The 13,108-nt window shown below is 46.2% G+C and overlaps 1 protein-coding gene across 7 annotated transcripts in view; it reads right to left on the bottom strand.

Moving 5' to 3' along the window:
* The window catches only part of HDAC8 (histone deacetylase 8), a 221,499-nt gene that overhangs the window by 183,054 nt on the left and 25,337 nt on the right, over nucleotides 1–13,108 (bottom strand). For all 7 annotated transcript variants that reach the window (XR_004539613.1, XR_004539614.1, XM_033946322.1 and 4 more), the window contains one exon: nucleotides 10,002–10,114. Coding sequence is in view for 5 of the 7 variants with exons in the window: in XM_033946322.1 (XP_033802213.1) it covers nucleotides 10,002–10,114 (113 nt within the window). In the remaining 2 variants the exon portion in view is untranslated. The remainder of the gene's footprint in view (nucleotides 1–10,001; nucleotides 10,115–13,108) is intronic.

Here is a 13,108-nt window from a genome sequence, read left to right as displayed (position 1 = left end):
TTCCTGGAAGCCTCCAAGACATCCCTCACCGCCTGTGAAAACTGGTGAGGAGTTACGTTGAGAGGAACCAAGCTGTCAGGTGGAGAGACTGCAGGTTGGGATTAAGAAGCGATCCCTGATGCTGAGTAAGCAGTGAAGGAAACACCGGAAGGAGAAATGGCTCCCTGCTGCTGAGTTGAAGTAGAAGGGAGAACCAAGGTTGTTGGGGCCACCGAGGAGCAATCAGAATCATGGTGGCGCGGTCGGACCTCAGCTTGACCAGAGTCTTTTGTATGAGAGGAAATGGAGGAAACGCATACAGAAAGCGATTCCCCCAATCCAGCAGAAAAGCATCTGCCTCGAGGCGATGAGGAGTGTAGATCCTGGAGCAAAATTGAGGCAGCTTGAAATTGTGGGGAGCCGCAAAGAGGCGTCCCCCACTGAGCAAAGATCTGATGAAGGGGTGTGGAATGGAGCGTCCATTCGTGAGGCTGGAGTAGACGACTCAAGGTGTCCGCCAAGACATTGTCCTTCCCCTGAATGTAGACAGCTTTGAGGAAGGCATTGTGGCGAACCGCCCAATCCCAGACTCTGAGAGCTTCCTAGCAGAGGCAGGCTGAGCCCGTGCCCCCCTGCTTGTTGACATAATACATGGCCACCTGATTGTCTGTGCGAATCAGGACCACCATGTTGTGAAGCAGATGTTGAAATGCCTGAAGAGCATTGAAGATGGCTCTGAGCTCCAGAAGATTGATTTGATGGAGTCGGTCCGCACTGGTCCAGAATCCCTGAGTGCGAAGCCCATCCAGATGCGCTCTCCAGGCATAGGTCGAGGAATCAGTTGTGAGGACCTTCTGGTGGGGAGGAGAGTGAAACAGCAAACCTCTGGATAGATTTGAAGAGGTCATCCACCAAAGTAGAGACTGCCAAAGAGCAGGAGTGACGATGATGTGTCGAGTCAACGGATCCGACACCTGAGTCCACTGAGATGCCAGGGTCCACTGAGGAATTCTGAGATGGAGTCTGGCTAACGGCGTCACATGAACTGTAGAGGCCATGTGGCCCAGGAGGACCATCATGTGTCTCGCTGAGATGGACTGGCGAGAAGACACAGACTGGCAGAGATGAAGAAGAGCATCCATGCGCTGAGGAGGAAGGAATGCTCTGAGACGTATGGTATCCAGGACCACCCCGATGAAGGGGAGCGACTGTGTAGGCTGTAGATGAGATTTGGGAAAGTTGATCTCGAATCCCAAACTCTGCAGGAACAGAATCGTGGACAGGGTCGCCGAGATGACCCCCGATGCCGAGGGAGCCTTGATGAGCCAGTCGTCGAGGTAGGGAAACACCTGAAGACCCTGGTTCCGGAGTGCAGCGGCCACCACTACCAGACACTTCGTGAAGACTCTGGGAGACGAAGACAGGCCGAATGGAAGCACTCGATATTGCAGATGCAGATGTCCCACCCAAAATCTGAGGAAGTTGCAAGAGGCCGGATGAATGGGAATGTGAGTGAGGCCTCCTTGAGATCCAGGGAGCATAACCAGTCGTTCTGCTCGAGGAGGGGGTAGAGAGAAGCAAGGGTCAGCATGCGAAACCTCTCTTTGACTAGGAATTTGTTGAGGACCCTGAGATCCAAAATGGGTCGCAGGTCGCCCGTCTTCTTCGGAACAAGGAAGTACCGGGAGTAAAACCCCTGGTTGTGTTGGTCCACAGGGACCAGCTCGACAGCCCGGAGCCGGAGCAAAGCCTGGGCTTCCTGAAGAAGAAGGGCGGTCTGTGTCAAGTTGGAAGGATACTCTCTTGGAGGGTGGTCCGGAGGGATCCGATGGAATTGAAGAGAGTATCCTTCCCTGATGATAGTAAGGACCCAGAGGTCGGTGGTTACGGCCTCCCAGCGATGATAAAAATGATGGAGGCGCCCTCCGATGGGAAAAACAGGGGGAGGCAGAACGAGGCTGGTTATGCCCTTGACGAGACAGTCAAAAAGGCTGAGGAGCCTTAGGGACAGCAGACGGCTGAGACTTTTGCTGAGCCTTCTGAGGAGGCTGTCGATTCGCAGGTTGCCTCGCAGAAGGAGCTTGCCTCGGCTGATAACGCCGCTGATAGATTAATGGTGGTCGAGAGGGTCGAGACTGCTGAGGCTTAGGCTTCGGCCTAAGAATGGACTGGAAGGACTTTTCATGATTAGACAATTTCTTCGTGACCGTCTCAATGGATTCGTCAAAAAGATCTGCCCCAGCGGTCCTGAAGATTCGGGTCCATGTCAATGGTCCGCAACCAGGCCAAACGTCGCATCGCCACAGAGCAGGCTGCTGCTCGAGCCGAGAGCTCAAAAGCATCAAAGGCAGATTGCATCAACTGAAGACGAAGCTGGGACAGCGAAGCAACCACCTCCTCAAACTCAAACCGAGCCTGGGACTCGATGTAGGGCGTGAATTTTCGAAGCACAGGTAGAAAAAATTCCAAGTAGGTGGCAAAGTGGAAATTATAATTCAGGACTCGGGACGCCATCATAGAATTCTGATAGATGCATCATCCAAACTTATCCATGGTCCTGCCTTCGCGGCCCGGAGGCACCGAAGCATACACCTGGCCAGGATGAGACCGCTTGAGCGAGGGCTCAACCAGGAGGGACTGATGAGAAAGCTGAGGTCCCTCGAAGCCCTTATGATGCACCGTGCGGTACTGAGCATCCAATTTTCCAGGGACCGCAGGGATAGAGTAAGGAGACTCAAAGCACCTCATGAAGGTCTGATCGAGGAGCTTGTGCAGAGGTAGGCATAAGGACTCGGCCGGAGGACGAGGCAAGTGCATGGTATCGAGGTACTCCTTGGAGTATCGAGACCCAGCATCGAGGGTAATGTCCATGTCATCCGCCATCTGTCTGAGAAACGAGGAAAAGGACAGTTGGTCCGCCAGCGCCGGTCTTCGAGAAGGACTAGAAGAAGTCGAGGCTTCGGGCTCCACAGAAGCCTGTGAGCAACAGGGCGAGTAAAACACCTCGGGGTCCTCAAACTCCGGGCCTGGAGGAGGAGACGCAGCCGAAGCCGAATACCCCATCCGAGGCAATTTCTTCTGAGGTGAGACTGTCGAGTGCTGAGAGGAATGCCTCGAAGAGTGTCTGGATCGATGCCCCTCTCGATGCCTGGAAGGGGATCGAGCCCTTCTGTGAGAATACTGGTCCCCAGAAGCCTCCAAGGAGCAGATAGGACTCGAGGCCGTCGATCGGAGAGGCGGAAGAGTCGGCGCCTCCCCAGAAGCTGCCCAGGCTTGATTGAGGGTTCGGAAGAACTCGTCCTGCTTCCTGCTATGCCCAGGACTGGGAGGCCTTGAAGGTGGATGCCACACTGTGTCATGGGGCGGGGTAATAGGTTCCAAGGGAGGCAAGTCGCTAAGTGAAGCTTTCCTCGAGGGAATAGGCTCCAAAGGAGGCATATCACTAAGGGAGGCCTTTCTCGAGGGAATCGGTTCCAAGGGAGGCATGGCACTACCCGAGGACCGCTTCGAGGAACCGGACACCGCCCGCCGCTCCTCCTCGCCGAGCAACGAGGTCGAGCGGCGCGGAGGAGGAGGAGGGGGCGGCCCGCCCCTCGGAGCCGGAACTGGGAGGTCACCCTGGATCGAGGCAATCAGCCGGGGTCCCATGGTGGACATGAGTTCCACAAACTGAGCCTCCAGAAGGGACCGTAACGAAGCCGATATGGAGGGATCCGCACCAAAAGGGGGCCCTTCCGCATGGTCTCCGCGCTCTTTCGGTGCCGCGTGCTTCTGCTTGCCAGCCTTCGGCACTTTAAGCACCACCGGTGGAACTGTAGGGGTCGATACCTGTTCCGAGGAGACGGAGGAAGGCACCGGCGCCGAGGTCGAGGCCAAAACCGGCATGAACGAGGCCGGTTTCAGAAGGCCCGAAGCAGCCGGGGAGGCAGAGGGCTTCGCCGATGGAGTCGAAGCACCAGTTGATGTCGAAGCTGAAGGATCCAACGAAGCTTCCATCTTGAACATGGACTCCCACAGCAGACAGCGGCGCTTAAACGCTCGCGCCGTCAGAGTGGAGCAAGGCCGGTATGATTTCGGAAAGTGATCCGGACCCAGACACTGTAGGCAGCGTCGATGTGGGTCCGTGAGCGAAATCACGCGCTGGCACTTGCTGCACTTTTTAAAACCGGTGATCGGCCGGGACATAGGCCAGAAAAGGTCCGCCGCAAGGTCGAAGGCGCGGGGCCCCAGCCACGTGGCCGACCCAGTGAAAAAAGAAATCAAAGAAAGAAATAAATGCACGGGAGAGCCAAAAGAACCCAACCCGCGGCAATACAGAAGGCAAAAAACAGATTCAATGGGCGCAGAATTGAAGTAAACTTCTCAGCTCCGCGGAAGAAAAAGAACTGAGGAGACACGCCCGGACCATCGGGCGGGAAGACACTGGCGCATGCGCGGTGCGGGCATCTCGAAACTTCTGAGTTTCTTCAAGCAAGACATGCTTGTGAGACGTCCGTATCGGGGCTCTGTCGGATGACATCACCCACTAGTGAGAATAGCTGCCTACTTGTCCTGGGATAATAAGTGGTACCTCACAGAGCTCCCACAAGAAGGAAAGATTTTAATCTCATCAATGTGACCCATATCCCTTTACTGCCCTTTCTTTATTCTACCTACCCTGGTGCAACATGTTCATCACCAGCTACCAAGCTTTCAAATCTGGTACATGAAATAGCCATTTACCAGAAACAAAATTCTGAAAATGTACATTTGGCACTCAGTGACAGTCAACCAGATCATAATTGCTAATCACAAGAATGCTTATATGTAATCCAGTAAGGGGAACCAGAGCATATTTATTGCCATGGACACTATGAAAGTCTACCTTCTGAAATACTCTCTTGTTTAAAAAAAACAAAATACACCAAAACACCACCATCAGAAGCATGTGTGAAATTCAAGGATGTTTGATAATATACCTAAACCCATGACAGAAAGGCCTAAAAGTAGGAATGCAATAAATTAGGAGTGAGAGCCAATGACCAACAGAAACACCTGATAAGAAAACTGAACTTGGGAGGCAGTGTACCTCCCTGAGGGTGCAAGAGAAACCCTGAGAAAGCAGACCATGCTAGAAGCTGGCTGCGTCATCACAGCCAAATATTAAACCAACCATGTGGAGCGAAGATGTAACCTAATAATTAGAGCAGTGGGCTGCAAACTAGTAAAGCCAGGGTTCAAATCCTGCTTTTTCTACTGATTCACCTCCATTGCCTCAGGTACAAAAGTTAGTTTGTGAGCCCCCTGAGGAAAGAGAAATACCTATTGTGTAACTTGCCTTGTGCTATCATCCTATTTGTTGCCAACTGACTGATCATTCCAAGTTTAATGGCACTTGATATATTGCCCACTGAAATAGTTATCACAGAGCATAAAAGAAAAATATTGAAAAGGGAGTGACAGAAAGTAGTAAGTCTAGAGCACCAATATCTAAAACTTTTCATCAAGTGAGTGCAAAGATAGCAAAAATCAAGAAATATATGCATCTTTAAGTAAAAAAGGTTTTTAGGCCAGACTTAAATCTGGCAAAAGATTCTTCCAAGAATAGAGTAGAAATGACAATCATATTTCCTAGATCCTGTGATTAGCTTATTGCTGAATTTTGTATGATTTGCTGCTTCTGCTTTAAATGGGGCTCTGAGAGGTTCCTGATTTCCCCAGACTGTACCATCTTGCTTTCTGGAATCTGGACTGAAACTTTTAGTTTATTTTCTGGCAAATGCTGGCCATTAGAATCCCCCAGATCTTACACAATCTTTTCCAAATCCTCTCCATATAGCTTACCGTGAAGAGGAAGCTTTGCAAGCCAAGACTTGGATGATGCATCAGCATTACAGTGCTTTGGCTAAGCATTGTAATAGCCACGGAGAGCTCCTTAGCAAATGCTCTCAGAAAGTCATACAATAAATCTGCTAAAAATGCAGTGAATTGAATTAACTTCTGGACCCAACTTAAGCAAGTGCAAACCACATAGATCCACAAACTGTAACCTGCAGGCACAAAGCAATCAAAGGATAGCTTCGTGAAGGACTCCAAACTCCTGTCCTGAACATCTATGAGGGTTGTACCACCCTCCAAAGGCAGGGTAATCTTCCTGGTCAAAGCTGTGATCGAAGAATCCACCTTAGTGAGCTATAACAACTCTAACTTTTCTGACAGCTGAAGGTACAGAAGAAACATAGCTTGTGCTACCCACAGCCCCACCCTCAGAAGTATCCCACTGAACCGAGACAGAACCCTCATCATGGTATGAATATGGAAAGTCTTAAGGGGGCTTCTTAGTACTCATCATCATAAAATACGAGGCAGCCTCTGAAGGGAGGGGAAATATTAAGTATCTCCAATGCCTTATATACTAAGGAAGGCAACTCCTGTGGGTTCATCACCCTCCGGAGGACAGGGAAATCTCATCTAGCTCCCTGTGGAGTTCCAATCATGTTTTTTTAGGCAACTAACCAGAAGAAACTCCAAGGGGGGCAGAGGATGTCTGGGAAGCCAATTGTCTCTTCAGTTAATATTCTTGGTGAATCAACAGCACAAACACTGGGGAGAACAGAGTTTTAGCTGCCAAAGAAGAAAATTCACCTCCTCTTAAAGGTGGTGCAGCTCCTGTGGAAAATAACTGGTGTGCCAGAAGGGAACTTGCATATGGCCTGACAGACTCAGATCGCGCCGGTGGCTCAAAGATGGCAGCCACTGATGTGCAAGATATAGGAAGTACCACATAGCTCACCAAAACTTCCTCTGACAAGCCTTCTGACATCTCCAGGATGGTTGGCGCAGAAACTTCAGCTCATGAGGGGCACGAGTGTGAAGAGGCACGATTACATGCAACGCAAGACCCTGACTCTGCTCTCTGGGAGCAGTCTTGGCTATTTCGACAGGAGTAGCCATAACAGCAGGTAACAAAAAATAAAGAGAGGTACTTACACTTTGCAGAGTAAGCTGAACAAATGTTAGCAAAGGCAAAATAATAAAAAGAAACTGTGAGTTAGAAATTCAGCCCCAATTGCCACATAAGCCCTGCTGGGTCCTTTAAAGTTGACCTCAGCTGGTTTTAGGCTTTTTAAAAATTTTCCTTAGAGGCAGGAGATCTTTTTAATCCAGAAAGCACAGCAGCAGCGGGCAGGGGTGGGCTATCTAGCACCACTAAGAGTATCCTGGAGCCAACTCAGAGACTCTCAAACCACAACACTCTATCCATCTGCTAGATAGAGAGAATACTGAGAGTGAGGAAACTGCACAGGGTCTCATATGGCAGAGCGCTGGCATTCTATCTGCACTGCTGATAGACAGACATAAACCGCAAGTTTCTGGACTGATCTTCAGGAAGACATGGAATAATTACAATAGCCTAAGTGTGTTATGACAAACTACTACTACTACTACTATTTATTATTTCTATAGCGCTGAAAGGCATACTCAGCGCTGTACATTTTAACATACAATAGACAGTCCCTGCTCAGAAGAGCTTACAATCTAATTTTAGACAGGACATTTCAGGGTTGGAGAGGTTACAGTGGGTATAGGTATCTGACAGCAGCAGGGTTGGGGAGTTAAGAGTTGAAAGCAGTTTCAAAAAAGTGGGTCTTTAGCTTGGATTTGAACACTGTCAGGGACGGAGCACAACATATTGATTCAGGCAACCTGTTCCAGGCATACGGCGCCGCATGAAAGAAGGGACGAAGTCTGGAGTTGGCAGTAGAAGAGAAGGGTACAGAAGAGAGGGGCTTGCCCGATGAGTGGGTAAGTATCTGAAGGGTTGATTTGTCAACGATGTCATACAGAATAGATTTGCTTAAATTTGTAGAAACAGGCTTTAATAGCGTTAGACATTTGGGGCTGAAACCTCACAGTATAATCTTTGATTGTGCCTAAAATATTTGTAGAAGGTATGAACATTAAAGGTGTTCCTGCCAGAAAGATTAGGGCCATAAGGGTGGGACAATCTCCGTGTCCTATCACTAATCCTCGTGATTTACCTGGATTTAGCTTGAGTTTGTGACATATGCTGGTTGAGGGACATATGCTGGTTGAGGGACTGATTTTTACTGTGACGTGTTCTTTTCCATATGACAATGTACAGGAACACTGAGGTGCCGATTGCATTCAATGATGTTACAGAAGCTCTTTAAGGTAAATTGTTTTTACTTTCATAAATTTTAGACATTGTAAATTGTTCATTGTACTTTATAGTTAGCTGTCACTTCCCAATATTGTCTTTGTTGCATACTGCACAGGACCATTTGAAAGTAAACGGTTTATAAAAATCCAGATTAGATTACATTGATGCCTTTAGATTGAAAACAATTTTTATTAATGACCATCAACAGGTATATATCTCCCTACATATGCTTGGAAAATATGAGAGAGTATCATGCAAGACAAACATCCATGGCAAGAAACATTAAGGGCTAGATTCACTAAGCCCACGGATCCGATCCCAACTGTGAGCAATCCGATCCGTGACCGGGGAGCTAATTCACGAAGCGCCCTCATGCAAATGAGGGCGATTGGAATCACACCCCCAACCGACCGCATGGATCGCTGAACAGCAATCCCAACGCATGCGCAGACCATCTTCTTTCCCTGTAGATGGTCTGCGCATGCTCTCCGCGCAAGGAAGCCCCACCATGTAGTCCGTGGTTTTGCCTAACCGATGCCGGCAGCGCTCACTCTCCCCGTCCCCCTTCACTTTCATTTCTATTCACAGGTAAAGCAAAGGCTGCTATGACCATTTTTTAAGTGGACTCTCCTATAGAAATGCTTTGTTTATTTTAAAAAGTGCATGTAAATATTGTATGTAAAAGAAAAAAGAAATAATGAAACACCTAAGGAAATAGGACTTCAGCTTCCAGGGCTCACTTCACCATAGTGCAGCACAGCTGTGTAGTGCAGCCCGACAGGTTAAAACTGCAGGTTAAAAGCATGGGCTCGCAGAGGGGGCTTCTGAACAGACAGCGGGGAGTTTGGTCACCAGAGGAAATCCTGCACTGGGCTAACGGAGCAGGGCGGCAGAAAACTGGGGAAGCAGAGAGCAGGCGCTTTTGATTGTTTTTTTTCCAGGGCGGCAGAGAGCAGGACAGCTGGCAAGGATGTGAGCGACTGGTCCTCAGCAGTCGCTCACATTTGGATCGGCCAGCCCAAATTGTTGCAAGAATGCATTTCCCCTCATCTGCATGCGAGTATCAGGTGTGGACAGGATCGGCCAGGTTAGTGAATCGGGTCGGGGTTGCAAACTGCTCACAAACCAGTCAGGACACGATCGGTCAGCTTAGTGAATCTGGCCCTAAGTCATCAAAAGGTTTGCTAACAAAACTCTCCCCTCTCCCCAAGAAGTTGAAGATCCCCCTCCCCCCACCCCACAATCTCCATATTTGAATCTCAGGGTAAGAATATCCCAATGAAATTTAAGCCAGAAAGACACATCACACCCAAGGGCCTGGGCTCTGTGGATCCCTGGGAAACATCAACTATCTCTACCCCTGCATAAGGACTTAACAGGAAAGTTTCCCAACAAATATCGCTGTGCTTTCCACTCTTACTATAATAATTTATTTAAAAGTAAACTACATCCTCTGGGAGGTAAAGCCACCAAAGAAGCATCCCAAGTACGAAAGAAACATTTACGCCTGCCAGTGTGATCCTCCTTCCTGTGCCTCCCAAGCTGCTAAAGTATGGACTTGTTTCCACCATGTCCAGAATGATAGGGAGTCTGAAGAAGTCCAGGATTGCACAACACAGCAAAATCTCTCCCTTAGGTATTCCCCGCAAAGTGCCAGGCACATCTAGCAGCAATTGTTCTACTGTACCCTTAATCATTCACCCCAACAGATTTTGCGGATAGTGTACTATGGATGTCCAAAACTGCCGAGTTTGCCAACAGTCCCAAAATGAAGGGGAGAGAGTATTAGGATCTCTACTTGGGTACATTGATACCTTTAAAGCACATGTTGTCTTTACAGCTGCTAAAGGTCTCTTACCATCACCATGGTGCAGGTCCAAATCGATATAAAGGACACGATCATATTTCTGTCGCAATCGCAGTATTCCCAGTACAGCATCATTTAAATAACAAAAGCCTGATGCCTCATCTCTGAAAGACAAATTGGTTTATTCATTTAAGGCATTAAATGACAAATGAGTTGGCTGCATACTGTGAGTTACACACTAAAGTGTTGCACTTAGGTGCGCCGATGCCTGTTTATGCTAGTATTCTAATTAGGAATCTTGGCACCCAGATACTGTTGTAGAATTAGCTTTCAGCACACTGCGTCTAGGTGCCTAAATTGTAGCATCCAGTTACAGAAAAAAGTCCAGGCATGCGAAAAAAAAGTCTTTATTAACACATTACAACTACCCATCAAATACCTTGCTCTCCTCATCCACAAAATGTACATTTGTTGCAGCTTTTTCCTATTCAAGCTCTCAAAATATACTATCTAGGGCTGCCAGAAAAGTTAAGTTCCCCATAAAGATCAGCAATACTGTCCCCTTCAGATTACAACCTAACATTCATAAACCCACCTCCAGACATTCCTCAATGTATTAGACTTGATCCCCATTGGAAGAATACTAGCTAATGCATGAAAAAACAAAACTTGCTTCCAGAGAATAAATAAATCAGTTTCTAGTAGAACTTTCTACTTTGCTTTTATACCTGTTCCTATTTTTTCGATTCTACACAATATGGTGTAATTCTATGACTGGGAAAATGGAAGGGGTCTATGAAATAAAATAATGTGGGTGCCTATTTTTCTTTATAGAATACCAGCATAGCCAGATATATAAATGCATATGTGCTTGGGTGTGAGCCCTTGTACCAGCCACAGAGCTGGTATAAATGTGTGTACCTATGCTCCAAAGATGCACACAAAACCTGTAGTGCATAAGAACAGCTATACTGGGTCAGACTAATAGTCCATCTAGCCCAGTTTTTCTGTTTCTAACAGTGGCCAATCCAAGTCACAAGTACCTGGCAGAAACCCAAATAGTAGCAACATTCCATGCTACCGATCCAGGGTAAGCAGTGGCTTCTCCCATGTCTGTCTCAATAGCAGACTATGAACTTTTCCTGTGACAATTAAGGAAAAGACTTCTGCAGTGTTAAGTTCAGCATGGCAGTGCTATCATTGTGACCAAAAGAAAAATGAAAAAGACAATGGGATCAATATTTGGCAGGCAGCAGTGAGCATTTTTTTAAGCCACCAGTGGCGGTGTTATTTCTGAATATTTAATGCTGGGCTATGTCCAGGCACTGGCATCGAATATCTGGGTTTATTTGGCTAGCTCTCTCACCAACCTGCGTGCATTAATTTTCAATAAATAAAAGCAAAGTTTGAAGTGCACACTTAGTGGCAAGTAGACTTGGTGGACGCTGTACACCTGTTACTCCCAACTCTTCAAGTTTTGTATGAAGGTTATGACTGACAATGTCAAAAGAGGAACTTAAGTCTAATTGGACTAGAAAGACATCCTTTTTACTCTCCAGGTTCATATAAATTTTGTTCAATTTGGCTACAATGGCCAATTGGATGCTATGCCCCTGCTTGGGATGACGGCAATTAGTAGAGTCCAAAAGAAAATAAAAGAGAGGCCAGCTGCTAGGCATCAATGTTTAGCCAGGAAAGGAAGACTAAAAATTGTATGGGGAATTTGGATTAAGGCTGAAGTTTTTTGTTTTTGTATATAGAGAGTGCAATACAGACTCCTTACAGAATGAAGGGTTATGTCTTCTGATAAACTAGAATTAACGGAAACCAAAAAAAGAAAGAAGCTACAGTATTTGCCTCAAAAATATAACAACACAACCAATCAAAAGGAGGCAAATGTGAGAGACAAGTCTTCTGGGACTACTCAGAAGACCTGTCTCTCCCAGATAGGTCCTCACTCATAGACTTGTGACTTTCATAATATGACTCCTCAGTTACGGTGGACATTAAACCATAGACTTTTATGACAATTAATTGTTTGTATTAATAAAGTTCCCATTTGGTTGTTTTAGGACATCACATTTGCCTCCTTTTGTTTGGTTGTAAAACTAGAATTAACCAAACCCAGAACAATATCTGATAAGAACAGAACTGATTTCTAACAAATTGAGGCTGGGTTTGTATTAACTGACAAGGAAGTGGGGTTAAAAGATACATGCCTGTCAAGACCAAAATCAGATAGTGACATAAAGAGGTCAATTTACTCCAGGGGACTGGAATAGGATCCAAAGACAGTGGATGTTTAAATAGAGGAGAACTCTCATCAAAGCTTCTCTCTGCCTGTGTAGTACTGGTGTCAAGAACACTAACATGATCTTGAGTATTCTTATACAGACAATCTGCATATTGCTCTGGGGTAAAGACAGGAAAATAGGTACCCACGTTTCCCAACAGTTGTAGATAGCAAAAATTATATGAAGTAGGGTCTTCAGAAAGAGGGATAGTTGCCATACTCTTAACTAGTAATCATCAGATCATGACAATTACTGATTTTTTATTTTTTTTTCTCTGTTCCTAATGATACATTTGAAATATGTATATTCTGCTGCTGCTGCTGCTAAAATGCATCAATAGAGGGATGTTTCATCATTTAATAGTTTTGCATATAATACTTGATGTGCAACAATTTTAGCTGGACACCTTGTGACATTAATTTTACATCTATGATATAAATAGTATGAGTACAGAGTCACAAAGTAAGAAAATGACACTTTAGTTAATTTTCACTCAATGTTTTACATTTCAAAACTAAGAAATATATTATTGCTATTATTGTCTTCAATCATCACTTAGAAACTTGCTTTGGAAAACCTTCTTTCTCTTCATCTACATTGCCTCCTACTGGCAGTCAGAAAAATTATTTTTTTTGTTGTTTAAATCTTTATTGATTTTCCAAAGTTAACAAAAATGTAGTATAGTATCTACACAAACAACATCAATCATATATGCATTTATAATCAATCAAAATCCCCCCAACAAAAAAACCCCACCCAACCAATACCTCTCAAGAGAATGAAACAATGACAGAAATAACTCTCTCCCAACCTCCCTCCCCCTGGATGTGTGTGCAATATACCAACAGGAACAGAGGAAAAAAA

The sequence above is a fragment of the Geotrypetes seraphini genome, chromosome 5 (assembly GCF_902459505.1).
Source record: "Geotrypetes seraphini chromosome 5, aGeoSer1.1, whole genome shotgun sequence".
In the NCBI taxonomy this organism is placed as follows: domain Eukaryota; kingdom Metazoa; phylum Chordata; class Amphibia; order Gymnophiona; family Dermophiidae; genus Geotrypetes; species Geotrypetes seraphini.
This window is presented reverse-complemented; position numbering and strand designations above follow the sequence as displayed.